The sequence below is a fragment of the Pelodiscus sinensis genome, chromosome 10, assembly GCF_052426305.1.
Source record: "Pelodiscus sinensis isolate ZL-2025 chromosome 10, ASM5242630v1, whole genome shotgun sequence".
NCBI lineage: Eukaryota > Metazoa > Chordata > Testudines > Trionychidae > Pelodiscus > Pelodiscus sinensis.
The window spans coordinates 51,027,661-51,054,652 of NC_143061.1; the positions used below are offsets into that span (position 1 = coordinate 51,027,661).

Below are 26,992 nucleotides of genomic sequence, written 5' to 3' on the forward strand. Positions count from 1 at the left end.
TCCTAAATTCATTGTGTTGAATTTGCAAATGAATTCCAGTTCAGCTTCTCTCTTTGTAATGGGGGTTTGACGTTCTTTTGTAGAAGGATGGCTACTTTCCAATACATCCCTGGCTGTCCAGCATTCCCCTACCTACAGGCAATGTGTGTTAACGTTCCTGATGTCTATGGAAAGTGTGTTTCAGGGGAGTCCAGCACAGCATCAAGTCCTTGCCTTCCCTAATATTCTGCTGACCCTGCTTCAGATAAGCGCGTAAGCATGTGCTTAACCCCTAACCCCTGAAATCAATGTGACTACTTACATGCATTAAAAAACTGCAGTGCTGAATGGGGATTTTTGTGTAAGTATTTGTCCAGAGATGTTACAATTGGATCACCACCTCCCTGATTCAAAGTGGGAAGGATGGGTGAGATGTTATCACTTGCCATGGTGCCTGAATTGTTTGATTTCTTGAAGGCTCATTACTATCTGCAGTAACATTTATTTTAGAAGGTTTAGGGATGAAGACAAAGGCCATGTCCTCACTGCTGCAGAGATAAATGCCGCAGTGGTTGATCTTCTGGCATTTGATTTAGTAGGTCTAGTAAAGACCCACTAAATCAAATGCTGATAGTGCCACCATTCACCACAATACTCCTTGGAGTCGTGAGGAGTAAGGGAAGTCGATGGGAGTTTTTCTCCCATCAAGCTCCTGCTGTGGGGACAGCGCTGAAACTTGGCTTTAGATGTGGTGACTCCAGCTACATTATTTTTGTGCAGATGGATTTGTGTACTGTAAGCCAACCTTCTGGCTTTAGTATAGACAGGACCTATGCCTACAAAATATTTAATTTTAGTTTGACAAGGAGGCGAGCATGTGGCTCTTATGGACTCCACAGATCTGTAAATGAAGTAACAGAACTGGTTGCCATCTCCAACCCCACTACAGAGATTTTGTCCAGTAATTGGGAGACAAGGGTATCACTGGGACATCTTGAAGTGCAGTAGAAACTAGGAATTAAAGCTCTGCCCCTGCTCCTTTCGGAGTCAAGAGCGAAATGTCCGTTGGCTTTGTCGGGAGTAGAATCTTGGCCTGACTTTGCAAGTAACAGAGTGCGGGGAAGTCTCACTTAGCTCACAAATCAGCCTGCTGTGTGAAAACTGGGATGAAAGGCGGGACTGACTGTCACGGAGCAAGCTGAGAACTATAGGTAACTAGTAAACCTGCCATGGTAAGGCTGAAACAGTAACCCTGGCCAGTGATGATAGTGTAAAACCTATGATATTGCTGACTGGTTCCCTAGTGAGAAAGCACCTCTTTAGATCTTGCCTTTTAAAACTGAAATAATTGCCCCTTAATTGGCACACAAAAACCAACTCCCAATTACAATGTAATTAAAAGAAAACTCGTCAGGCATATCGCATTGAGGGATTCTCAGAAATACCTCCACGGGATTAGCTATCCAGGCTAAAAGGGGTCAATTCCCCAATTTCCTGCTGCTGCTTTGAACACCTCTGTCTTATACTGCTGTAACGTGAACCGCACTTATGTTCACCTGACCTGTTCAACTCAAAAGGAGAAAAATTCTCAGCCTTGCGCCTCAGTTCCCAAACAGCTCCGGTGATTAGGTAAGTCAGTTACAGGCTGGGGCATAACATCACCCATCTCATCTCGTCCTTGGACTATAAGCTCCTTGGGTCAGGTCCCCTCTTTTTGTCATGTGATGGCACAACTGGTGTCCCTACAAACAAATGTGACGGGGAAGCAGCAAGGAAAAGCGCACAGTTCACGTAGGCTTGCTTTATGTACTCTAGTTTTAATACCAGGAGGCGTGACAGCACATTGTACTCTGTATTGTTACGAGCATACAGCCACAGTGACCCCAATTCTTCTGAAGGAGAATCAGCCCTTAGATGAGATGTCTATTATTTGATTTGCTGCTGGATCCAATCCAGATATTGGCTGACTTTGGTGTAGACTCCAAACTTCTCCTTTTTCCCACAACCTTCTCCCCAGCTCACCAGTCCCACTAGGAACCAAGTGTTCTTGAACTTCGTGACCATGGGGCCTCCGCTGTCCCCACCACAGGCATCCTGCTTGTCTTCAAGATTCCCAGCACACAGCATGTTCTCAGAGACAGCGTGCCTCATGGCTTGGGCACAGTCGCTCCACGGGACCAGGGGGATCTCAATGTAACTGAGGACAGCCGAGTAATTCATGGAGACGTCACTCTGGCTGCCCCAGCCAGTCACCACCATCGGCCTCCCATTTGCCGTCAGCTCCTGCTCTGCCAGTTTCTTGTTGGGAAGGCAAATAGGCAGCACAAATTTGTTGAAGACGATGGGCTGTGACAGGTGCAGCATGGCGATGTCATTATCGGAGCTCTGTTTGCTGTAGTTTTCGTGGCTCACGCACTTGTCCACCACAATGGTTTGCTCTGTGTCCTCATTCCGCAGCCGGTTGTATTCACCTGCAGGAGCAACGTGGAAAGAGATGAGAGCCTCATTCCTTGCTTAACACCATGGCAGGACTCAGGTCTGCTGAATGCTCAGACTTGTCCCTGCTCTCTTACCGTAAGAGTCTGCACATTGTATCATGTTTTATATCTTAACAGTGTATCATGTTTTATATCTTAACAGTGTTATACTTAATGGGCCTTCCCCGGGTCCCTAGCACAGCAAAAGCAGGAAGTTTATACAAGTTCTTTGACACACGGTTAGCGGCTGATTGGCTGAACTCCCTGATGGAGACTTCCTGGACTAGTCCATCCTAGAAGCTGGAATCTGCATGGTAAGACGTTCATGACCAATAGACTTTACATTTGTCGTGTATTGCACACCCACTGGTCACTTGGAACTGCATCGCCCCAGCATGGCGGCGTTAGGGCTTTACTGAGGGCAGTTCCATACCTAACGGGCTACCTGGATGACAGGGTGAAGGGACTTGTGAGAACAGTCTCACTTGTGCACAAGGGTGAGAGAGAGCCCGGCCCTGCTGGCACAGAGCATTGATTGGGTGCAGCGTGGGACAACGCAATGAGACAGTGGCAGATGAGCCGGAAGGGCCTTAAAGAAAAGGACGAGAGGGCTGCATTTGAGACACTGGAGAACAGAGCGCCAGGGAAGGGGCTCAAAGACTTGATCAGGGTGAGGGCCCAAAACGCTGCTCCGAGTGGTATTATTGCCCATGCTGGCATCTCAGAGTTTGGGCCATCGATTCCCTTAGTGGGATATTTCATCCAAGTATCTACCACGCTTAGCAAAAAGCAGCTGAGGTCGAGGCTGGATTATCCCTCTGCTGTCAGAGCAGATAGGGAGAAAACACTCCTCCAAAGGGCTTCTATTTGAAGAGAAGGGAACGATGCTTGTGGGGGGTTTGTTTGGAAATCCGGGGTTACATTTGGTGGCCGTTTCCCCATGCCTCAGACATGTGCACGGCTCGATGGGCTGGCTCTGGAGAGGAGCCGTGGAAATCACTCTACACTGAACTGCCCGTGCTCTCCCTCTGCCCCACCCTGGCTAGTTCAAATCCACCCCTCTCCTGAGTGGAGATCTCTAAGCACGCCACACTACTCGGTGGTTTGCAAGATGGATGCATGCCCGACTGGCGGCAACCTGTAGTTCTACGTGTGGCCCGTGTGCAGGGCTGTCAGATTCCGTTGGTTCCCCCTGGCTCCGTTTTTTCCTAGTGGTTCTATGAAGAGACAGCCCTGGAACGGAAGGGCCCGTGACGTGAGGTGTGGGCTGACCGCACGCAACACTGCACACCCACTGCACCCAATCAATGCGCGGTCATGGGCAACTGGCACACGCCGCACAGTCTAGCTATGCAAGCGTAGTTAGCACAGCCACCCTAACCCGGGAAAGCAACTTGGTTACGACAAGTCTGTGTTCTCGCTGGGATGGAGCCACCCGTGCAGCCCGCTCATTAGCCTAAGTGGCCCCTCCCAGATCTACACCAAGATTCCTTTGCACGTCTCTTCCTCGTGACCTATTCCAGAGTGGGGCGCAGGAACCTAGAGGTGCCGCCTAAGCAGCAGCATTCTCCATAGCCCTGGGGCATGGGGTGCAGGCCAGCGCCCTGCAAGCACAGTGGGACTGGGAGCAGAGCTCCGAAGTGGGGGCTCCTCCACCACAGTTCCCAGAGTCCAGTGGGGGAACGTCACCTCCTCTGTTTCACTTTGGAGAGACGCAGGGGAGCACACAGTGTACCAGCCCCCGTAGCTCACAGCCAGGCTCTCGGCTGCTAACGGACACCACACGCCTTTATTAACATGCTTGTACAATCTCGGGGAGGTACGACGGGCTGCCCGGCCAACCAAGCTCTAGATGCAGAGTGACGAGCTTGCGCTGTCACCTGGTGTCTTTCCCCCCAAAGGACACAGCCCAGCCCCCCGAGGGAGGATGTAACATCTTTAAAGAGGGAAGCGCAGGAGGTGGGGTTTCCATACCAAGTCTTACTTTGAACCGCCCTTTGTCTTCAACGCAGTGGGCTGCCGTTAGAACCCAGGAGGGGTGGATGAGGACACCCCCGCACTTAAACTTCCCCTTGCCATCCAGCAGCATCGTCTGGAAGAGAGAGAGAGAAGGACCCACCTCTGGGACTGGACACGTTCCTTCTGCAGGCAGCAGTCTGCCCCGCCCCACGGGTACCAGAGCACGTGGCAATCGCGGAGGCCAAAGCTCCCTGTTTGGTGGGCAGAAGCATGCTGACCAGAGAGCCACTGTCCACCTAAATCAGTCAGCAGGTTTCTCCTTGGCTGGGGCTGGGCTCTCTGCTCAGGAGACACCGCTGGGGGACTCAGTCTGCTCCTTCAGTTTGGAGACGCTTAGCTCAAGCAAGGGATGGACTAGCCCAACCACCACCAAGAGTAAAACGTCTTGGACTCATTCTCCTTTACACTAAGAGCTCTTACTGCTGCCCAGTAGAGTAAAGGATCTTAGTGTACACGAGAGTCGGGCCCAGCCCCATGCGAGGGTGGGGGCCGAAGAGCACACAAGGCTCCGTGCACTGCTCCGGTCCTCAGCACTAGCGCCACACTCCCATTGCTAGAACCTGCTGCTCTCTGCTTCTGGGGGCAGCATGGTCTGTGGTCCCAGGATAGGTAGGAAGCTGCCTTAGCAGTGCCCCTCCCCTCTGCTGCACTGCTGACTGGGAGCCACACAAGCCCCAGCCCTGCCCCACCCCCAAAGCTGAAGCTCCATCCTCAGCCCCATCCCCAGAACCCACGCTTTAGTCCAATTACGTTGGGTCACGGGCATCAATAATTTTGTTCAACTGGGTCACGAGAAAAAAAGGTTGGACCCCCTGGACTAGAGCAAGCTCTGTAACTCGAATGAGGCTCGTTTTACATTTATAAACACAAAACGGTCCTAAAACAAAGAAGATTCAGTTCTTCCCGCGATAGTCCGACAATGGCCAGCGTGCGCAGCAGGAGATATGCAATGCATTGAAGAAGTGGTTTTCCCCAGCTTGCTGCCACGTTACCGGCACAAACATCACGATGGTGCATGCATGGGCATGGTGAGCAAGAAAAACACTGCTTGGGAGAGAGCAGTGAGACACAAAATACAACAAAAGTGACACTGGCTTCGGCTCTCCAAACCCTTCCCCTAAAATAAGGAGAACGTTGGCTTACAGAAGTGCCCTCATTCATGACCTAAGCGCTTCACTGGGCATATGAAGCAGTTCTGGGTAGTGCCTGAAAACTCCACCACAAAAGATGATTTATTTCTCACCTGCCAGGGACTGTCTCCTTTTCTCCCCATTTTCCCCTCAGTGAGCCGAATTTGGACCCCTGATTTGAGATCCATGCGATTTGCCTTCACTTTTCCACAGGCGAACTCCACTTCAAGAGATAAATCAAAGAGGTCAACCAGCAAAATGCAGACAATGCAACACAATCAGCTGTCAGCTTATTATAGCTTATTACAGAAGAAACTCTCCAACTCACTACAGTTCTAAAAAACCCCTCATCCTGTCTCCTTATCTCTGTGAGATGCTCTCAATGGCTTCTCTGTGTATCCTTATTGTCTCATTGCGGGGGAAATTCCCTGATCTCCCTGAGACATTTAACTACACAGGGTGTTCCTAACACAGAGACACAAGAGTGATTTCTAATGCCAATAAAAAGAGGTAATTTATCTACAACTGGAGGTTCTTCAAGATACGTGGTTTCTATCTGTGTACTGAGGGTTATACACATTACTCCTGGGGGAGTTCTGCATCACTGTATGTGCACAGACTTCACGTTCCCCACAGATTTTTTTTGCTTTCCTGCAGAAAAATGACTTCTGACAGGGAAGCAAATGGAAGCTACAAGAGCAGTCATGCACACGCGCGCGAGAGAGAGAGAAACTGAGACTCTGTTCTCTCACTTGATCTGGCAGCATGCCTGGCACGGCCGGGCAGGGCGTTGGGGTGTTTCTGAGAGGAGATACGCATAGGGCAGGTTCTGTCCCCTCACGCAGAGCAGAGTGTAGCAACCTGCCTACTTACTGGCTTGTTCTCATTGTCTCTGTGAATTCTCGCCAAAGTACAAAACAGGTGTAAAAGTTTTAATGCGCCTTTACATTGCCAGGGTGTTGTAAACAATAGCATGGTCTTATAAATGCTTTGCATTAGTGATTGGAACTGGGCTCTTTTTTGGGGGGGAGCTGAAATAATTTTCTGTCAAAATGACTCTGTGAACTCTTTGCTCCTGGCCGTTCTGGAGAATCAGTAGCCAATATAAATTGTGAGTGTGAGTCTCCATCCCTCACTTGTTTGTCAGTTGCCTAGCACTGACGTATGGCTGCAGAGATTTGTTGACTACTAACTAGAAATAAAGGGTCAGGCCTACCTAAATTCCTGTTAGGCGAGGTGGTTTGGAGACTTCCTCCCATGCAACCACTCCCTTTTCCCATCCATTTTATTGTGATTACATAAGTTACTGAACTAACTGAAACCAGAACGATTACATTGTGTTATTTTGACAATCATTTGCAGAATTTTAAAATAGCGTGCACAGAATTTTTTTTTTTTTTTTGGTGCAGAATTTTTATTTTTGTGGTGCAGAATTCCTCCAGGGATAACACGTGCAAATAGCAGCAGTGTCCATCAGTCTGTCCATGCGTCCTTGCTCTGCCTCGTGGTTTTGTCTGAGGTGAAAAAGGATGGCATGGACCAACCATTAGGCATGTAAAATCCCATTCAATTGGTTAACCAGTAAAACATGAAGTTAACCAATTAACCGGGAGCATTCCGTCACGGCTGGGTTCGAGCAGCTCCCCACCACAGCCCCCGCCTAAGCCCCTTCCGGGCCCACTGAAGACAGGAGCTGTTCTGGGCATCTGCCTGCAATGCGCCTGGGCCACCATGGACTAGGGATGCTCTGGGATGTGCCCAGGCCTGCTGTGGACGGGCAGCTTCGGATGCCCAGAGCAGCCCCTGCCTGCGATGCGCCCTCAGTTCTTTCTCCACCACAAACTGAACAGATCTGGAGCAGTGCAAAAGGTGGGCAGGGCTACACTTACCAAAGAACTCTTTCTGCTGGAGCAATAACCAGTCCAGAGGGCTTCCTCGATAGGTACAGGTTGGTTGAGACAGGATACGACATTTGGCAGAACCTTGGGGTGCAAGCCCAGGGAAACCTTGCCCTTATGGAATCTGCCATCGTGGCCCCCCGTTTGCTACACTGCTCGTGGAAGGTGACCTTCATGGCAAGGGGAGAGAGGGAGCAGGAGGCAACAGTTCAAAGGGTGATTTCATCAATGCTCAGAGGACAGGGTTGAGGCTCCAATGGGAAGCAATGGGTTGAATGGGCAGATAAAGCTGTAGGAGGCCATTGCAAAACCTGGTAGCGCAAGGGTGCGTAACGACGGAAGTGCAGCTCCGCAAAGGGTGGGAAAGCAGTGAGAGCAGCTGTGCGCACCTTTACAAGGGAGTCCTGATGTCTTCAGAGACAGCAGATAGTCCAGAGGCAGACGGATGCCCATGTCTTCAGGGACAAGACCCCTCTGCTGGGCTCAGGAGGTCGAACGCTTGATCCCGTGGGGCCACATCATAGACTCTTGTACTGATGAAGAACATTCCTGCTCTAGTGAAAATGCCCTTTCAGAAACCAAGCTCGCAGGGGAAGTGTGGGCGGCATGGGGGGCTTGATCCGGCTGCCATGTTATGTGCGGGATCCCGGGAAAGCTGGCAGTGCACGTGAGGGACATGTTGATGTGCAGATGAGTAGAAGAAACCAAAACTTGTGAGGCCAGAACAGAATCGTCGTCACTCTCCCCGCCCTACCTCGTCTAGGACGTGCAGTACGGGAGGAAAGACATTACTGACCTGGTCCAGCCAGAAAGAGTGGGAAAGAGTGGGAAAGAGTGCCACCCCCACTGGCATCCGCTGACGCAATCCTGGCTGCATTTGCTTTTGGGGTGGGAGCTGAAGTGATCCCTGGTCTGCGTCCCTGACCGGCTGAATATGTTGCTGGCCACAACTCCGGTCAGCCACGAATGGTCAGCTGAGAGAGTCTGCAACCATATTCTGAGCCCTGGCACTGTGCGCTGACACCAACAGGATCCTGTGGGAAAGGATCTACCCCAAAGGCTTCTGCACAGAGCGCTGGAGACCTTGTTTCCTGACGCAGTAACAGGTGCGGTGGGGTGTGGCGTGCTGGGAGTGAATGGATGGGAGAAATGCACAACGTGCTCTCCGCAGCGCCCAAAGCTTCCAGGAAGGTGACTGTACGTATGGGTTCCTGAGTGGTCCGAGGCGATGGTATCGTGTGTTCGCCCATGGGGCCGTTCCAACCACTGACCGGCATGCCTGTCATGCTGGGAGAGAACTGCAGGGAGGGTCTCTTGGGCCAGACCTGACCAGGATCCTTCCAGCATCGTAGGGGGAAAGAAGCTCGGGGGGAACAATCAGTAGGAAGTCCATGATAAAGTGCACGAATGGAAACATACGTGCAGGCCACCATGTGGCCAAGAAGGGAAAGGCAAGGCCTGGCTGGAACACAAGGACTGGAGACACCTTGGTCCCTAGTTCTTGTAGGAACTTGTCCTCCAGTAGGTAGGCATATGCCAGGCCTGCAGCCCACCAGTGCTCTAGGAAGGGCTCCTCCCCTTGGGGTCAGTGGGCGGCCACTCCACCTCACTGCACCCCTGCTCTGTCTCTCCTAGGAAATCAGCTGTACTGGGCTCCGGCCTCGGGTCAGTCCACGCCCACAGTCACTAAGTCCAGGGGCTCTGGCTTATGGTGGAACCGAGCCAACAGTGAATTGTGCTGAACCCTCACTGTGGATGGGCCATAATAATCCAGGGCTCCGGCCTATGATCGGACTGAGCCAACAGTGGCTAGGTCCTGGCCCAGGCTCTGGCCGGGTGACAAACAACTCCTAAACTCTGTTAACAGTCGACAGAGAGGGGTTCAGAGAGGGGCAGCAAACAAACAGTTCTGAGGTAACAGTCACTGGGCCCAGGCCTTGGCTCAGGGTGGGGCAACACACAAATAGACGGGTCTTCCAGCACAGGCAGAGAGCTGTTTCACACAGGAGGTTGGGCCTGCGTGCTGGGAAGAGTGAGGGGAAAAGCAGGAGACCATTAAAAGCATTTCCCAAAGTCTGTACGCATCCTGAAAAACACTCACCTACTGCAAGAGCAACGCAGATATGAACATATGGACGTATAAAACAGACTTTTTTCTGACTTCTAGAAGGCACATCACAAGAGATGAGAGAACAATGGAGCCTTCGACTTGGACTAAATGGTGCTGAGAGGGAACAGAGAGCGGGGATAGTATGTCTCACCTTTCCCTGCCTCCAACGAAACCATCAGGCGGCACAAGGACACAAGCGTGGACTAACGGACACTACTACTCTCAAAAGCGCCAGCTCTGGCAGATGCGTCTAACCCTCGGGAACATACAAGGGACCATCACTCGAAGGAGAAGTGGAATGATCCCAAGCAGAGAACCATTCTGCACGGGATCAATTCCCTGCAACTATTAGAAAGTGCGTTGTGCACGGGTTCTCACTTTTCAGACAAAGTAGCATGACTCCCATCCCCCTGGGTAGGTGCCTCCCTCCCCACCCTTCTGTCCTACCAGCAGGCTCGCACTTGGCGTGGTCGTCCATCAGCCGGTACCCTGGCGAACAGCTGCAATAGCGGCGCTGGCTCAGCGTTGGATCCTCATTACAGAAGTGCTCACAGCCTCCGTTGTAAGTGGAGCAGTCGGTGTAGTTGGCCTCTGGGAAAGGAGGAAAGTGAAAAGAGACACGAGGTTAGAAGATGGAGGAGTCCCCGACGGCGAGGCCAGGGCAGGACTTGATGTTCCCCTTTAACATGTGAGCTGGAATTGGCCAGTGCCTCGATTGGAGGGCAGTGCAGCAGATGGGTTTGGGAAGCCAGCTTCTGCGTCTGTGTGAGTCAGTGGCAGACGGAGAAAGGCGCTGCCGGGGGAGAGGCCTGGCGCATGCCTGAAGGTCTGACAATTCTCTACCTTGCCTCTGAGAACGAGGCTCTTGCGCACACACAGAGCAGCATTTCTCTGGGGAAGAAAGCCAGCTCTTCCAAAAGCAGCCAGCCTCCGAGCTCAGGCTGCAACAGCGTCAGCTCGGCACGCACTCGTCTCTGCACTGGATGGTGGGCTTGCCCCACGACCTTGCCTACACAACCCATCATTTCCTGGTTTACCCTGGGGGCAAACCCTGTTTCTCAGGAATCCTTTCACTGGGGAGAGACTTTGGCTCCCCCAGGAGCACAGACCAACTTTACACCACATTAGAAAGCAACTAAGAACGCTCTGGCAGGCCATGACGTACGGAGACGTGGCATCCGAAGCAGAGACATGGGTGTTGGTTTCTAGGCTCAGGCAGAGACCCCCATCCCCCGCCCGGGTTTATTTCTAATATTAAAACGGGGGCTTGAGGCCAGCATTACCATATTGGCACAGGCGTCCCTCCCAGCCTTGGTTGCAAATGCAGTTAAATCGCCCAATGTTGTCCAGACACGTTCCATTGAAACAAGGGTTGGATAAACACTGGTCTCCATCTGGAAGACACACGCAGGGAAACCCGGCTCAGGACTCTCCTGCTCTCTCGCAGGCCAGAGATGAACGACAGCTGGCCTCTTGGGTCCCACCCGCCCGGCAGCAGCGCGGGAAGCGGGCCCTGCGACGCGCTAGCTGGACGGTGCATTTTTACCCGCTGTTCCGGGCGCTCCAGGGGTTCTAGCAATGTGAGGACAAGGTGATGGGCTCTGAGGGACAGAGGAAGGGCGTGTGCACGGGGGCAGGGCGGCGCAGGAGGGCCAGCAGGCCCCGGGGGCAGTGGGTATGGGCTGCTTCCCTTGGAACTAGAGAGCAATGGAGATCATCCTTTGCGTGCACAGCAATCGCGGGGATTAGGAACGCTCCTGGTGGCTTGGCTGGAGGAGAGAGCGTGGAAGATAACGACAGGCAGGCAGGGATGCCGAGGTACCTCCTGCACGGAGACAGGGATGGATTGGACGCCTGCCCTTACTCACCAACGTACTTGGTCCAAAAGTTTAGCTGTGGAGAAATAAAAACCTGGGTTAGGGCTGGGAGCTGACAGTGCAAAGGAATGGGCCTTCGCTGGCGCTCTGCCTTGAGGTCAGGGGTGTTCAGGGTCTCTGGCTCACGGCGGTAGCGTCCTTTCCTTTGACACAGCAGTGACAAGAATCACTTGCCTCCGTGACCTGGCTGGGTGGCAGGCTAGGCTGTGACGCTGCAAACAGAGGGCGCAGAGTCCCACTGCCTGCCTCCTGCACATCCCTCTCCTCTACTCTCACACCTCTCCTGTGCCCGAATCCCGCCCCACACAACCCCAGCCAGGCTCGTTCCCGGACTCCCTCCCTGCCTGCAGACAGCCCCCCTGCTGGCCCTACCCTGTCTCTCCCCCCCCCCCGCACTGGCCCCACCCCATCCCTTCCTCCCCTGCCTGCAGACAGCCCCCCCCCCCCACTGACCCATCCCTTCCTCCCCTGCCTGCAGACAGCCCCCCCCACTGACCCATCCCTTCCTCCCCTGCCTGCAGACAGCCCCCCCCCCCCACTGACCCATCCCTTCCTCCCCTGCCTGCAGACAGCCCCCCCCACTGACCCATCCCTTCCTCCCCTGCCTGCAGACAGCCCCCCCCCAACGCGAGCCGCACCCTGGGGGGGAGGGGAAGAGCTGCAGGTTGGCCACAGCTGGACCAGTCTGTCCCGGGCAGCCCCAGCCCTGCTCAGAGCGTGACGCAAGGGGCCCCGGTGGCAATTTAAAGGGCCCGGGCTACACGCGCTGCTGCGAGCCCCAGGCCTTTGTGAATTGCCAGGCCTGGGAAAGCTGCCCTCTCTGCCCCCCTCCCATGGGCAGGCTGCCGCGCTAAGCAGCAGGCAGGTGAAAGGAGCCGGGGGGCCCACGCTGGTCCAGGACTGCTCCAACCCTGAGCCCCCCGCGGTGCCCTATAGGAGTGGCAGGAGCCCCCTTCCTACCGATTCTGTGTTTGCCTGCTGTTCCCTTTCCACCCCAGCATCGCTGCTTTCCTCTTCCTCTTGGCTGGTGATCCAAGCTGTGAGCTCTCCCCTGCCCCCCCCCCCCAACTCCCTCACAACCCCCTGCCCTGATTCCTGCACCTCCTCCCTCCCCAACCCTCTGCCCTGATCCCCAACCTGACTCCTGCCCCACGCCCCCCCATACTCCCATTTCTTACAGGTACTGCTGCATCCACCCCCCTGCCGTGACCCCGCATGGGGCAGTACAGCAGCACCCGTATTTCACCCCAGGGGGAAGGGACAGTAAATACTGAGCCGAGCCGGAGTTTGTGGTGGTACTGGAGGGAGCCAAGCCAGGCCAAAGGGGTTCTGAGGCCAGCAGGGAGGCTGTGGGACAAGCTGGTGGCGGGGCAAGAGGAAAAGGCGACAGGGCCTGGGGGAGACCTGCCAGCGCACACCGGGCAGACAGGCCTGGGTTGGTTTTTACAACCAGAACCGCAAGGAACAGAAACCCAGGGCCAGCTCCTCACTGGTGTAAAGCGACACAGCTGTGTTTGCTGCATGGCTGTGTCTGCCCTCGCAGAGAGCAGGATACTGAGGGGAGCGCTCCTGCCACGAATACGTCCCCCAAATCAGTGTTCACCGGTTCATTCATTCCCCCTCCCCTCCCAGCCTGAGGGGAACGACTTACGGTTGCTTCCCTGGTTTCAAATATCTCACTGGCCTCCTCCAGGTCACACTGCTCCTCCTTGCACTCTCGCTCCAGAGAGCCTGGCTTGAGCTCCTCCAGGAAAGAGTTCGCCCGCTTCTGGATTTTCAGGATTTGGTTGGCATCGCGGCCGCTGTAAAATACTTGAAGCCGAGAGAGACGAGGGCTCAAGCCTGGCACTGACCCTGAGCGTGCAGCCCCTTGCAGGGCCCGTCACTCCCTCCTTAGCTGCAGCTTCAGACCCTTCTGCCTGGTTTTCAGAGGAGTCCACGAGCACTTCTGAGAGTCTCTCAGGTGGTCTGGAATTGGCCACCCGAAAACCCAGAGGGCTATGAAATCTGTGACAGCTCCTGAGCACACGGGCCCGCAGGGCACTTCTCAGCCGTGGGGAAGGGGCTGAGGTAGGAACCCCGAAGACCTGAATGAAGGTCCCACCTGCACAATGTCTGGGTTTGGGACCAGAAGCCATGTTTCCAGCAGAGAACCGAATCACCAGCAATGTGTGGTGAAGCCGCATCAGCCAGCCTGGTTTGGGTCTAGTTCTGCCCCATGTCAATGCACGGGGCTGCAACAGACCCACCCACCCAGCACCACGGGGCTGCAACAGACCCACCCACCCAGCACCACGGCAATGAAGCTGCTGCCTCCGTTTCAGCTCTCAGGCTCCTACACGAGAAAGAAGAGACAAGGGGCCGTCACACTAAGACACCGATGTACCAGCCTTCCGCTCCCTTCACTATTGCAGGCCTGCAGCCCGTTTTCCCACCCCACAATGCCTGGCACAGCTCCCTGGAGCCGGTTCCTACCACTCCTCCCGGTCCCCGGGCTGCCTCGGACCAGGGGATGCTGCAAGAGGGTTTGCTCCTGCACAAAGAGCTGCGAATGGGCCGGGAGGAGAGGGCTGCACCCACCCTTTGCAGGTGCCCTGTCCAACAGCCCGTGGTGCAGCCCAGCTCCCTCGGGCTGCAGAGTCTCCAGGAGGCCCTGGGTCTTCCCATGTGCTGTGTTGCAGGCGGCTTGCTTGAATGGAACAATCTTTGTCGTATTCGTGTGGCAGGAAGAAGCTGAGTGTCGCGGTAGCCATGGGGGGGGTTTCAGGGTGTCAGAGAGAACAGGCAGGTGAGTTAATGTCTTTTATTGCACTCACATCTGATGATGAACGAGTGGCAATTTCGAGCTCCACAGAGCTCTTCTTGGGGTTGGGAGGACACTGCCTCGAAAGCGTCCCTCCCTCGCCAGCACAAGGTGCAATAAAAGGTCTGACCTCCCCAGCTTACGTCTCTAGCAAGAAGCCGAGATAGGAGCGAGCTATGGTGGCGTGGGAGGCCAAGCCATCCCTCCCACCTCCTGGCAGACAGCTGGGGTCACAAGGCACGCTGGGCACAGGGCCGGGTAGCAGGGAAGCCAGGCAAGTTAAGCAGGCAGGGGGGTGAAAGGCGGGTACATCGGTGTATTAGTGTGACGGCCCCTTGTCTCTTCTTCCTTGTGAGGAGTCAGAGCTGAAATGGAGGCAGCAGCTTCATTGCCATGGTGCCTCTGGGACAGTCTGAGCAGCCATGTTTTGCTGGGGGGGGGGGGGGTGGCAGTTGGGGCTGTGCCAACCCACCTGTCAGGAGGTGAAGATTCACTGGTCAATATGGCCAGGGAAAAAGCAGCCGCTGACCCCAGCCAATTAACTCAGATGCTCCAGGGTCAGGCTACAGGGCTGTTTCATGGCAGTGTAGACGCCCGGCGGCCCTCCCACCTCACAGGCTCCTGAGGCCCAGCGCCAGCCCGAACCCAGATGTCCACACAACACTGACACAGCCCCAGAGACTGAGCCTGTGAAGCCCACTCAGATGGCCTGGGCCACCGTGGGGTCTAGCTACTGGGTAGCCTGTACCTGTCTTACAGACACCGGGGTAGGGACTTGACGTGGTTTCCGTCCTGATTAGAGGCAGCAGGCGTGACTCCATGGCCGAAGCTGCTCTCACCTGGCTTCCTAGGGGCCAGACATGGGTGTTGCTACGTGGGGTGAGCTCCCTGTGGCGTTTCACGCCGTGGTAGGTGTGTGGTTCCGGTCTGGTTTTGCCTTCGAATGGGAAGGCTGTGAAGTCGGGCTCTGACTGACATCTGACAGGATTCCCCCTCAGAGGGACATTACCTTTATCCGCGGGATGAGCCCTCGCTGAGCCTGTGACGGCTCCTTGCGCCAGGCTAGCTGTTCCGTCAGCACCGTGGGTTACTGGCCGCTGCACCGTCCCTGGGGCCGCTCCGCCACAGCAAGTGACAGGGAGGCCAGACTCAGGGCTTTAACTGCCACATCACCCAGCCTGCTCGGGGCAGGCTTGGACACCACGTGGGAAGCAGTGCAGGGGGCCTGTCTACCAGTGCTCACCGCAGGGGCAGCTGCACCATGAGAGCGCCACAGGAAACTAGCCCAGGGAGAAACTCCGAGCGGAACTTACCTGAGGCCCCGTGTCCACAGTGCACCAAGCAGGCAGCCACCAACAGCCAAAGGGTACAGAGTCTCCACATAGCGTAGTACGGAGCTCCTAAGAGATTAAAAAGGAAGCATGAAAGAGCTGGGCAGTGTGTCAGACCGGTCCCTCCTTTGTTCTCCAGGCAGCCAGAGCCTGTCTGTAAAGCTGACTTGCTCCTCAGCCCAGGTGCAAATCCAAAGCTGCGAGTCAGTCAAGTCCATCCCACGGTTGCGCTAGTTCCCGTTGTGCCGTCATCAGCCTCCCCACATACTTGCTCTCTCTCCTCTTCCCTCCCCAGTCGCAATTTGCCAAATGAAGCCTCCTCGTACATTGAGCAGGGTAGAACTCTTGGGAAGCACTTACTGATTCAACCAGCTTCAGTCCCAGCTCTCTACTCTTCCACCATGGCGCCGCAGGAGGCTAGTTAATCCCTAACTTCAAATATTTACTCATCCCAACGGCCTTCCTTTCAGTCAGTCAACAAACAACGGCCAGTTGCTGGGACAAGTCCTTGATCCAAGCAGTGTGAGTTCAACAGCCCCTCTGGGCGTCTGAGCTTCCCACCGCTGTAGGCTTTGTCCCTCATGGGTCAGCTCCACTGGAAGCTGATGGTGGTAAATGCAACACGGCAGAGCTGACCAACCGACGTGGTGAATCTTAAAGCCTGCGATAAGGACCCACTGCCGTCCCCACACAGGGTGGGTCCCATCGCCAGTGTTATTCTACATGGGGGCAAGCGCATTAGTACGGCCAGTCCCTATCCTGCAACGTGACTGTTTGAGCTGAGGACACTAGCCTTGACTCCTCAGAGTGCTGCAACGTGAGCTTCTGCTCCCATTTTGTGATTAAACACCACATGGTCCTCCCCACTGCACCCTCACGGATGTGATCGGGCAGGAGAAACTTGTCATTTCATAATACACGTATTACAAAATACACACCCATCATCATAACCGCAGTAGTCCACCCTCCCCCTCTGTTTTTAAGTGTCTTCCTTTCACGAGGACCAAAAATGTTAATTTTTATTCTGATTTAGGTTGGGTCATTTGAGGGATTGATCTTTCCTCTGGGATTAAGAAAAATGGCCTGGAACTCAACATGTTTGTCCCACTGTCCTATTTTATCATTCTAGTAAAACCTGTATTACAAAAACTGGCAAGATCTAAGTATGAAAAAAGGGAAGAAAAACGATTCCAAATGTGGCAGCAGCACCCATGGCTGTAATAATAAAATCCCCCGAAAATGGTCCATGTTCAACTGTGGTTCAAAAGTGGCGAGGGCAGGGCTGAGATGGCTGGGGGAGGGGAGGAGCGAGAGGCGCTTCTAGGCCCCAGGGACCACCAAAGGGAAAGCCGACTCTGCTGACTCAAGAAGGGGTGGAGAAATTCTGAAGATCTGGGTGGGTCCCAACTCCAGACATGCTCCTGGGATTTAGGGTGATTCAGATCGGGAGACCAAGGCCCTGGCCTTGCACCTGGGCGAAGCTATGCTGACTTCATGGGGACTCTAGGCAGAGAGAAGGGTTCCTCAGTGTAGATTGGATTACAGGATAGGGGGCCAAAGTTTTCTCTGCCTAGCACCGGGATTCTATTAGGGTGCCACCTCTGAGATGCAGAAACCTGGGACATCGGGGACGAGCCTGAGCCAACAGCCCTGGAAAGGTAGACGGAGCACCCTTACAGATTGCCTGGGACATCTACCTCCAAAAAGGGACAATCCTAGAAAGACCTGGACAGGTGACAAGCCGAGGCAGCATAGGACTCCAGAGAGAGAGCCAGGATGCTCAGTACTAGTAGAGGCATTAAAGGAAGGCGATGCTCTTTGGTTGTAAAGTCCCAAACAGCACAGTTATTTCATCCCAAGGTTTAATGATCATTTGGGGACCAACACCCTCCTCCTGGGAAGCTCCGGCTCCAGCGCTCACGTGAAGCAGCTCTGAGCTTTCCTGGGGTACAACCAGAGAGGAGCAGATGAGGGGGCAGTAACAGTTTTGCCCTTTTAAAAAACTTGTGTGTCACAAAGGAGCAAAACAAGAGCCTGGGCTTTCAAACCCCCCCCCCCCCCTCGGGTCCCCTCCAGCCAGCGACAGCAGCAGTCGATACCTTTCCTTCCTCTGTGCTCAGCTGTCAGGCTGTCTGCACTGGGTCTCCAGCCAGAAGACTGGTCCGGAACAGAAACGATTGGGAATGCTTATGTGATAAACAATCAGAAACACTTCAAGGCTTCTCCATGAATCCGTGTGACCCAAAAGAGAGGACAAATTAATTCCCTCTATCCCTGCCCTTTGCAGGTCACTGTAGGGCAGCTTTTCGAGGGTCTGCAGTGTGCTAGGTGGGACTGTCTATGCTAATCACCCCCGCAACCACCCGTCAAGAGAGTATGTCGTTGCCATGTCAGAAAGAGGCAGGGCTTCCCTCAGTCCCACAAAAATAAATTCATTTGATGGCCACTGAATATGCTCAGAAGTGCTTTTCCAATGGCTTATACGTGTTGCTCACCCACGTTTTCAGAACCTGGTTATGGGCATTCTCCAAAACAAACATGCTTTGCCTGCCAAGGTTCACGGTTCAAGGGTCAGCCATTTTGGGAGTTGTGAGTAAAACACTGTAGCAGCTGTTGAAAAAGGGTTTTTTTTTCTTGTAACTCTCCCAGCAAAGATTTTCCTCAAAGCTTCCATTAAAAACACAAAAACGTTCAGCTGAGACTAAACACGGAGGAACTGGGCTGGGATGGGGGAACGGCTAGAAAGTTAAGAGGAAATGAAAACAGGGGCTTACAAATTATACTGTTGTATTGCGTTACTGCATTAGATTTGTCCTCTCAGCAAACGGTAACATATTACATGGAGCTAGATTAATTGCCTATTGACAGAGCTCTGTGTTACCATGTTGGAAACCTGCATGTGATTGGTAATCACATGACTCCAGGAGCAGGAGACTTAAGAAAAAACACCAAATATTTCACAATCAGCAATAAAATCACACCAAATTGGTAAAATGTCTCAAGTCCAAAGGCCAGAGCTCCTAAGGGATTAATTGCTGGTCTCTCTTGGGCAGAGGGTGGTTAACTAAAGTTTGATCTCTGAGGATGAGAAGGAAAATTGGAATAAAGATTAGGGTCTTTGGCAGACAAACAGGAAAGAAGAGGCTCCACAGCCAAAATGAAATACCACCATAGCAAGAGATCACATTCAGAGGCTATTACAAGTAGACAAAGGCATTACAAATAGATATCACAGAGGAAAACAATCCTGTAAAAATGAAAGAGACTATGAATCATCAGGTCTCTTTGCTCAAAACCAGCCTCTCACAAAGACAGACGATGGCTTCATATTACATTGCTTCTCTTTCTGATGGCTAGAGAACTGAAAGGTTAATTTTCTTTTACATTTCCTTTTCCTTCGGTGCTTTTGCACCAAGAATATCAAGTGTTGTCTGATTTGGGGGGGGGGAGGGGGACAGACTTCTGAGAGCTCTCAAAATGTGCTTCGAGAGCTCTCCCAGACCTTAATGGGAGGCCAATGAGTGCTAAATCTTTATGGAAGACATTTTTTCTGTCCAGTGTTCCTCAGGCACTTGAGTTAAATAACACATTTTCAAAAATCTAAGAACCCCTTCCCCTCAGCTAATCATGCAAATGCGGCGAGGAGTTCTGTGGCACCTTAGAGACACTAACTGAAGTGTAGGAGCATAAGCTTTCGTGGGCAAAGACCCACTTCGTCAGATGCATGTTGCGGAAATTTCCAGAGGTAGGTATAAATATGCAGGCCAGAATCAGGGAGGATGAGGCCCACTTCTAGTAGCTGATCTGGAGGTGTGAATAGCAAGAGAGGAGAAGCTGCTTTTGTAGTTAGCGAGCCATTCACAATCTTTGTTTAATCCTGAGTTGATTGTGTCAAACTTAAAGATGAACTGTAGCTCAGCAGTTTCTCTTTGAAGTCTGGTCCTGAAGTTTTTTTGCTGCAGGATGGCTACCTTTAGATCTGCAATTGTGTGTCCAGGGAGATTGAAGTGTTCCCCTACAGGTTTTTTTATGTTGCCATTCCTAATATCTGATTTGTGTCCATTGATTCTTTTACGTAGGGACTGTCCAGTTTGGCCGATGTATATAGCAGTGGGGCATTGTTGGCACATGATGGCATATATTACGTTGGTAGATGTGCAGGAGAATGAACCAGTGACAGTATGGCTGATCTGGTTAGGTCCTGTGATGGTGTTGCTGGTGTATATATGTGGGCAGAGTTGGCACTGAGGTTTGTTGCATGGATTGGTTCCTGAGTTAGAGTTATTATGGTGCGATGTGTAGTTTCTGGTGAGAATATGCTTCAGGTTGGCCGGTTGTCTGTGGGCAAGGACTGCCCTGCCAAGGCCTGTGAAAGTGAGGGATCATTGTCCAGAATGGGTTGTAGATCACTAATGATGCATTGGAGAGGTTTTTGCTGACTGTAGGTGATGGCCAGTGGTGTTCTGTTGGTTTCTTTCTTGGGCTTGTCCCATAGCAGGAGGCTACTGGGTACACGTCTGGCTCTGTCAATCTGTCTCCTCACTTCCTCGTGTAGAGGGCCAAGTCACAAAACAGCCACAACTCCTCGGGGAGAGGGCCTGCAGGCTGGGAGAGACCGGGATGCAGTGGGCAACCCACAAAGGGGTCTGGGCCTCGCAGAGCCAATCCTCAGAACAGCAAGGAGGTGCTGTCCAGCGGTGAGCAGAGCCCCCAGTCACACCCCCATACAAATGACCATTCACTCGCTGAGGGGATAGTAACAGGGACCTACCTTGCGGGAATCTGCAAGCTCTTTGAACTCCTCCGCTGGAGGCTGCCAGAGAAGTGCAACATGTAATTACGAGGGGGAAAACACATGATGCAGTTATCAGTACTGCCTCACGTCTTTCTGTTGGAACTCGAGACGTAGGGGCATGGCACTATGCCAGCCGACTCTGCCCACAGCAGAGGCCTGTCACAGAAGAGCAGCCTTTCTCAGTCACTTTTGGCTCCCTCTAATCCAGTCTTTCCAATGCTGCCAAGCACTGCAGGAGAGGGACTTCCCCGCTCCCTTTCACGTCAGGTAAGAAAACCCATTGGTGCTTCAGCAGGTTAAGGGCCTTCCCTAGTTCGATACTGGGCCACGTTCAACCGCGTCAGTGGAGTCAGAGCAATTCTGACAGTGGCCCATTTTCCCCAATGCGACCCGGCTGCACACAGCAGAGATTTGGATAAAAAGTGTCTGTTTCCCCTCTGAAGATACTCATCATTCACTCCAACAAATATTACTGTTTCCACTCACTTTGAAATGTTAAGCTGTAAGAACTGTGCCCTAGGCCAGGAATAACTTGCTGCAAGGTTCTTAGTCTTACCAACACACTGAGTGTTATCTGATTACACACTTGGAAGGAGAAAGGAGTTAGTGTGTGGCCTACGGCATTTCTCACTGATCTCACTCTATAAACATTTAGGTTTGAAATTCACAGATTCATTAGGCACTTCTGATTGTGCCCAATTTCCACATACCCTGGGAGAAGAGTATGTGACTTGCCGTACAAATACATTTTCACTTATCTCCTGAGTCTAGAAACTGTCTGCAACAAGTGCTGATCAAGCTGGAGATAAGAACTATAACAGCAGCTTAGAATTTAAAAACACTGAAGCAGAGCCATACTAGATCGCAGGAGGGGAATAACTTCTCATGTTCAGGAGGGGATGGGAATTTCTCTCCATCAATACAGCTGACACATGAAAAGGAAAGGTGGCCTAAATTCCTGTCCCCAAGCCCATTTTAGCAGAGGGTCTTATACTTGTGGAAACTATGCAGCAGCAATTGCAGTGTTCGAACCATCACATTTGAAATATTTTTCCTCTTTCTACTTTCTACTTTTCTATTAAAGTTCAAATTTTAGTAGAAACTTTTCTACTAAAGTTCAAATTTACAAAATTTCCCCGAGCGCACTGATTGAGCTCTCGTGATGAGGAAGAGCTGTAAGTTAATGGACACTGAACAGAACTACGATTTTTTCACTTCCTTGATATAAATTCCCCAGCCTTGGAAGCAGCTTTGAAGCCTCTGAGCTTTCGAAGCTAATCATCCTCCCAAAGCAAAGCTTTTTGTTTAGGGTTGCTAGATGTCCGGTTTTGAACCAGACAGTCCAGTATTTGAGCTTTCTGTTCAGGAAACAAATTGAGAAAACATAAATGTCCGGTATTTTCTAAGTAAGATGTAATGTAAGTTGTGATGTAATGTCAAGTGTGTCCGGTATTTTTGTTGAAACCATCTGGCAACCCTATTTTTGTTGGAAAAGAAGCATTAGGTGGACTTTGTAACCCATTTATACGATGAAAACACCACCACAAGAGGAATTATTTTTCAGAAGATCAGAACCAGGTTTGCTTTATATACAAGAACAACTTATTTACAACAATCAACAGCAAACTATGTACATAAATACAAGAGGCATTTCCATGGCAATCACTGTATAAATTACGATAATAAATAGGAGGGGAGCAGGTCCCATTCTTAAGGCACAAAACCTTCTTTCCAAGCCTGTACAGGGATCCAGGTGCTTCCCTATGCTTCTGACAGGATCGCAAGAATGGTGCGGACACCCCTGAGGAACAATGGTTGGTGGGCAGCGATACAGACATGCGATTACTGCTGACAGCCTTCTAAACAATATTATTTTTCACTTTTCTTTTTTACAGTACACACGTTTCTGAAGTTACAAAAAATGTTGTGTAAACGGTCTTCCACTTTATCACGCAGCTCAGATATGAATCTTTAAATAATACAAACATAAGAACAAAAGAAGCTTTGAATAGGAGTCAGGAGTGTTCCACGAAATTCTGGGATTAAGCGGCTCTGTACAGTCTGTGAGGTTCCTGGCTGCAGAGGCTCGCTCCTAGAGATGGGCTCTCTCTAGTAAAACATACACTTACCAAGTCTTCATGGTACAGAGTACAAATCTCCACTAGAACAAAACACAATAAATAACCCACTTCACCTACACTGAACAGCTGGCACATGCTGCTCTTGGTCAAATGCTTATACTCTAAGCACTGTAAAGGAACTCCAGCAAAACAGGTAAGACCCCGTTATTAATAAAAACCCTCCCCTCACCCACAAGACCCAGACTGGGACAATCCTGAGCAGCTAGTGGGCAAATTCTACTCTAACCCATAACCGCATGCAAGCCCCAAACAGGGCGGGAGGGCAGAATCTGTCACTGAGGAATACGTTTCCACTGCAATGCCTGGTAACCTAGGCACTGAAAATCCATGGCTGGTAACAGAAACCACATGACCAGTTTGCCACCGTAAAACACTGCTCCTCCGCTCCCAAATCACTGCTGGGGCGTGGAGAGATCAGGGAGAAGTGACCTGAGGCCTTGACAACAGTAGCATTCAACTGAAGGACCTTGACAATAGTACGTGTCAATCTGAACGTGTACAAGAGACGCATGGAGTTGTAACTTCTCCCGAGTGGGTGTCTCGCTTGACTGGGCAGGAGAGTTTTGATTTTGGTAAAGTAGCGGTGACATTTTTTTCAGTCTATTTTTCCTGAGTTGACCAAGCCATTTTCTTTCCTCCATAAAGCTTATCAGATACCAGAGGGGCAATCCCGAACAGTTAAGCTAGAACCTGATGACCTAGCTCACGGGGTGATGACTGACACCCGCGCTCCCACTGTAGGCCCAGTGCCTGAGCTGTAGAGAGGTGGAATTATTCCCAATGGCATGGTGGTTCATCCTCTCTTTAGATATGGATCTGATGCACATCCAAAGGCACTCGGGACAAATATAACAGCCCATTCTCTATTAAAAGAAGGCAGCGTGTGCATCGCCATCCCCACGGGAGTCTAGCAGGAGCATAGTTAATGCAATGGAGATTGATACTGGGATGAGTGTATTTGAAAAATTCCCAGTGAAAAGATGTCTTTTGTGATTCACAGACAGAAATAAAGTTTAACTCCTTGGCAAAATGGACACATTGCCAAAAGCAGATGCACCTGTGACTGTCAGTCCTTCTAGGATAAGCTACAGTTCTAAAGAGCATCTTTGAACAGGAGGGGAACTGCTAGGACCACACCTCCAGTCTCGTTAGAAAAAAATACAGAGGAGCCGTTTCCATTGAGGCAAAAACGTAATCTATACAGAACTAAGTAATGCAAGCACGGTACGGACACGCTGTCTTAAAAAAGCAGAATCAGCAAGAACTGTGGCTTTTTTCCACAATCTGAGCAAAAAAAAAAGAGAGAGATCCCCTCTTTCCTTGCTGCACCTTCCTTCAGAATTATCCCATGGTGGTTCTCTTCCCTGAGGTGTCTCCCTGCATGTGTACACGCTGCTACCAACACACACATTTGCAGATGCCATAAAGCACGTGCCACTTGCTTATTGTCAGAAAGAATGAAAAAGTGCAGCAATACCCTTCATTTTCTCCCCTGGCTCCCCTTAGTCACACAGGTCTTGATCAGTGTCCACACAGCTAATGAAAGCAGCTGGAAGAGAGCTTTGGGAAATAAAACCGGTCATGATTCTTATTTGTTCCATGCACAAGGGGATCCTATGCAGCAAAACGGGCTTTGTACTAATAAGAAACAAAAAATCAGTGTAGAAAAGGATGCTAATGCAAAGTAAGGAGGGAGAAGCTATGGGGGGCAGAGCTGCCAAATTTCCTCCTTCTGCTCCTCCCTACAATGCTTTGCTATGGGAATCAAGCAGGCACAGCCTGCTCCCTGCTCTGCATAAGCAAACCCCGATTCTCTGTTAGACAGGGAGATATGTAGGTAGACATGAACCGAAGAGAAAACAAGACTGCAGACTCAGGGCCCAAACAGCTCTCAGGAGAATTCTTCTGAATTCAAACGAGTTGGCACTAGGGATGAAATTGGCCCATAGTCTACCATCATTGTGAAAGAGTGATTTAATATGCGAAATGCCTGTCAAATTTTGGCTCTATCACCAAGGGCTAGCCAGAGAATGTCCTCTGAGACTGGCTGGCTGGAATTTTCACCCAGCGAGAATGGCTGTGAATTTGGCTGCACCACAGTGATTGGGTGAAGCAGAATGACACACAGGCCCCCGGTGAGGCTGTAGGATGGTGCAAAAGGCTGCAACCACGTGCATTGTTTGTTGCCGGGCAAAAGTGAGAGAGACAGAGAGAATTACTGGCACGGGCGGGACTGCCCAGGATTTGAGCTTCTCTTGCAGGTCACATGCAACTGAAGGATGTATCCAGAATGCGGCTGCAATAGGCCAGAAAGACAAGGGTTGCCCTCTTGAGCAAGATCAGATACAGCTGTGACATACAGACAAGTGGGAACAGTCTCAGGCCCGAAAAGGCTGCCAGACACTCCTGGACTACGACTGGCCAATATATCTTTTGCCCTGAATAATTCCAATATGATGAAAATCACACACTAAAAGGTAGCTATGTTGTAATTGTCAGGAGTCCTGTGTTGTCAGCAGAACTAAGCCTTTCCATGTTTAAGGATAGGGTTCTTCCAATGGCTGATAAGTTCTCTTCTGGGAGGCTCCACCTGCCCTAAGCAGATTAGGTGCCTCTGATTGGATGCAGCTGTCCCCCTTATAAAAATGGTAGCACCATGACTGGCAGATATGAACTCCGAACAGCTATCCGTTAGCTTATCCGTACAGACCGTTCTGAGGTGAATGCTGTGCAGAAGTTAGGGGGAATGGTAGACACAAGATCTGAAAACAGAGGCTAAACCTCGCTGACAGGAGTATTCCGGCTCAGCTCCTTGATCCCGTGTAAGATCCTCTTCATGTGACCCACTTTGGTCACTCCCAGATCCTGGAAAAAAGATGAAAAAATGCATCTTAGATCACAGAAAAAAAAGCTAGCCAGCCTATCAACAGTTACATACTAATCAGCCAATCACAAACAAGAGAAGGAAACAATATAGGAAGTTAAAACCAAGCATCCAACACCTACCAGAGCATGACAAGTAATCAGCAACCATGGAGCTGGAACAAAGCAGTGGCTAGCTACCACTGCAAACCATATGGCCAGAGCCACTGTTGCAAAGTACATGGCTAACCAGGTGATCAAACTAGGTGTAGAAAGGACTATATATATCCCAAGGGACTAAGTCAGCAGCCAGCCACAAAACACACAGGTAAAAAACACAACAAGGCACAGATAACACAGAGTACCTATGGGAACACTCAGATAGCACGCACAGAAATCATGGGAAAGAGTTGAAGATCATGCATAGGAACCATATTATCACTCATATCACAGTAGCCACTGTACACACAGAGCAGAGGCAAGTCACAAATGAAAATTCTATGGGCATTCATTTATCTCACAAAATCCATGGGCCACAAATACTCGTGTCACATGGTCTGAGACAGTTCTTCTTAACTTTCCTTCCCAGAAAAAGTTTCTCCTGGTAAGTGGAGTAGTGCTGCAAGGTTTTGCAGAGTTCATCTGCACTAGGGTCATCAACGTATAGTCAACTACGATTAACTGACAAGCCTGAGCTTACTGGTTAATTTTGTTGACCACACGCATTCCTTTTACCCCACCCCCGCTGCCTCTGTATCACTTTAGCTGGTCTGTGCAGGGAGCTGGTTTTCAGACTGGCTCCCCCTGCCACCCCGCACTCTGATACAGAGGCAGCAGCTTGCGGTGGCAGGGGGCTCCGCAGGAATGGGGCCAGCACATTGGCTGCCAGCCCTGCCCTCAGGGACTACTGAAGAGTCGTGTAACCACTAAGATTATATGTGGTTACATGAGTATTCAATTACCCGGTATCAAACATCCCTAAACTGCACTACTGTTTTCTCTCCTGTAAGGCTATGACTGGCTATTCCACAAGCAGCACAAGTAACAGGTCTCTGTCCACTGTCTCAACTATGATAAAAGTGAACGCAATGGGCTGAATGCTGAACTCCTTCTGCTCCACAATGCTCAGAAATAAAGATTCTCGATGACTTAGGCTTGGATGTTGGACTGGGCTACAACTTTAGGAAACTGGGAAAGAGGCAGCCTGCCAGCCTGTAGGCTAATGGCTGACTCTTTATGCTAGTTTGCTACTATAAATTGTAATTGGGTGACCTGAGAAGAGAGTACAATGAGGCTATGATGAAGCCATTTATCTAGCCAAAGCCCCTGGACATGGATGGCATGCAGCAGGCCAGTTCCAAGCACATTCAGCACAGGCGGCCATGCAGGTGCAGCTGGCTATGGCTGCTGAGTGGATCAGGAAAGTACCTTGAGGTCCCTCCGTTCGAGATGCAGGAGCTCAGAGCCCCGGACGTCATGCCGGATGAAGATATCTTTATACTCACAAAGACTGAGATGCTCAAGCCAGGCCGCAACCTCCTCCGTTCCCCAGAGGTGAACTGTCGGAGAT

The 26,992-nt window shown here is 51.4% G+C and overlaps 2 protein-coding genes across 15 annotated transcripts in view; both read right to left on the reverse strand.

Moving 5' to 3' along the window:
- Nucleotides 1–726: 726 nt before the first annotated feature.
- Nucleotides 727–15,955, reverse strand: LOC102461421 (vitamin K-dependent protein C). Its single transcript, XM_006131014.5, is given in 10 exon segments — nt 727–1,908; nt 1,911–2,450; nt 4,431–4,548; nt 5,719–5,828; nt 10,061–10,204; nt 10,897–11,007; nt 11,482–11,506; nt 13,142–13,302; nt 15,607–15,693; nt 15,893–15,955. Coding segments are annotated over 9 exon segments (1,305 nt in total). The 5' UTR covers nt 15,677–15,693; nt 15,893–15,955; the 3' UTR covers nt 727–1,882.
- A 9,324-nt stretch (nt 15,956–25,279) lies between these two features.
- The window catches only part of DGKD (diacylglycerol kinase delta), a 72,258-nt gene continuing 70,545 nt past the window's right edge, over nt 25,280–26,992 (reverse strand). For 12 of the 14 annotated variants that reach the window (XM_075937420.2, XM_075937418.2, XM_075937417.2 and 9 more), the window contains 2 exons: nt 26,851–26,981; nt 25,280–25,425 (listed from right to left, as the gene is read on the reverse strand). In XM_075937420.2, coding sequence (XP_075793535.2) covers nt 25,336–25,425; nt 26,851–26,981 — 221 coding nt within the window. In that variant the 3' untranslated portion in view covers nt 25,280–25,335. The remainder of the gene's footprint in view (nt 25,426–26,850; nt 26,982–26,992) is intronic. The other 2 variants (XM_075937419.2, XM_075937429.2) reach the window with 2 other exon arrangements.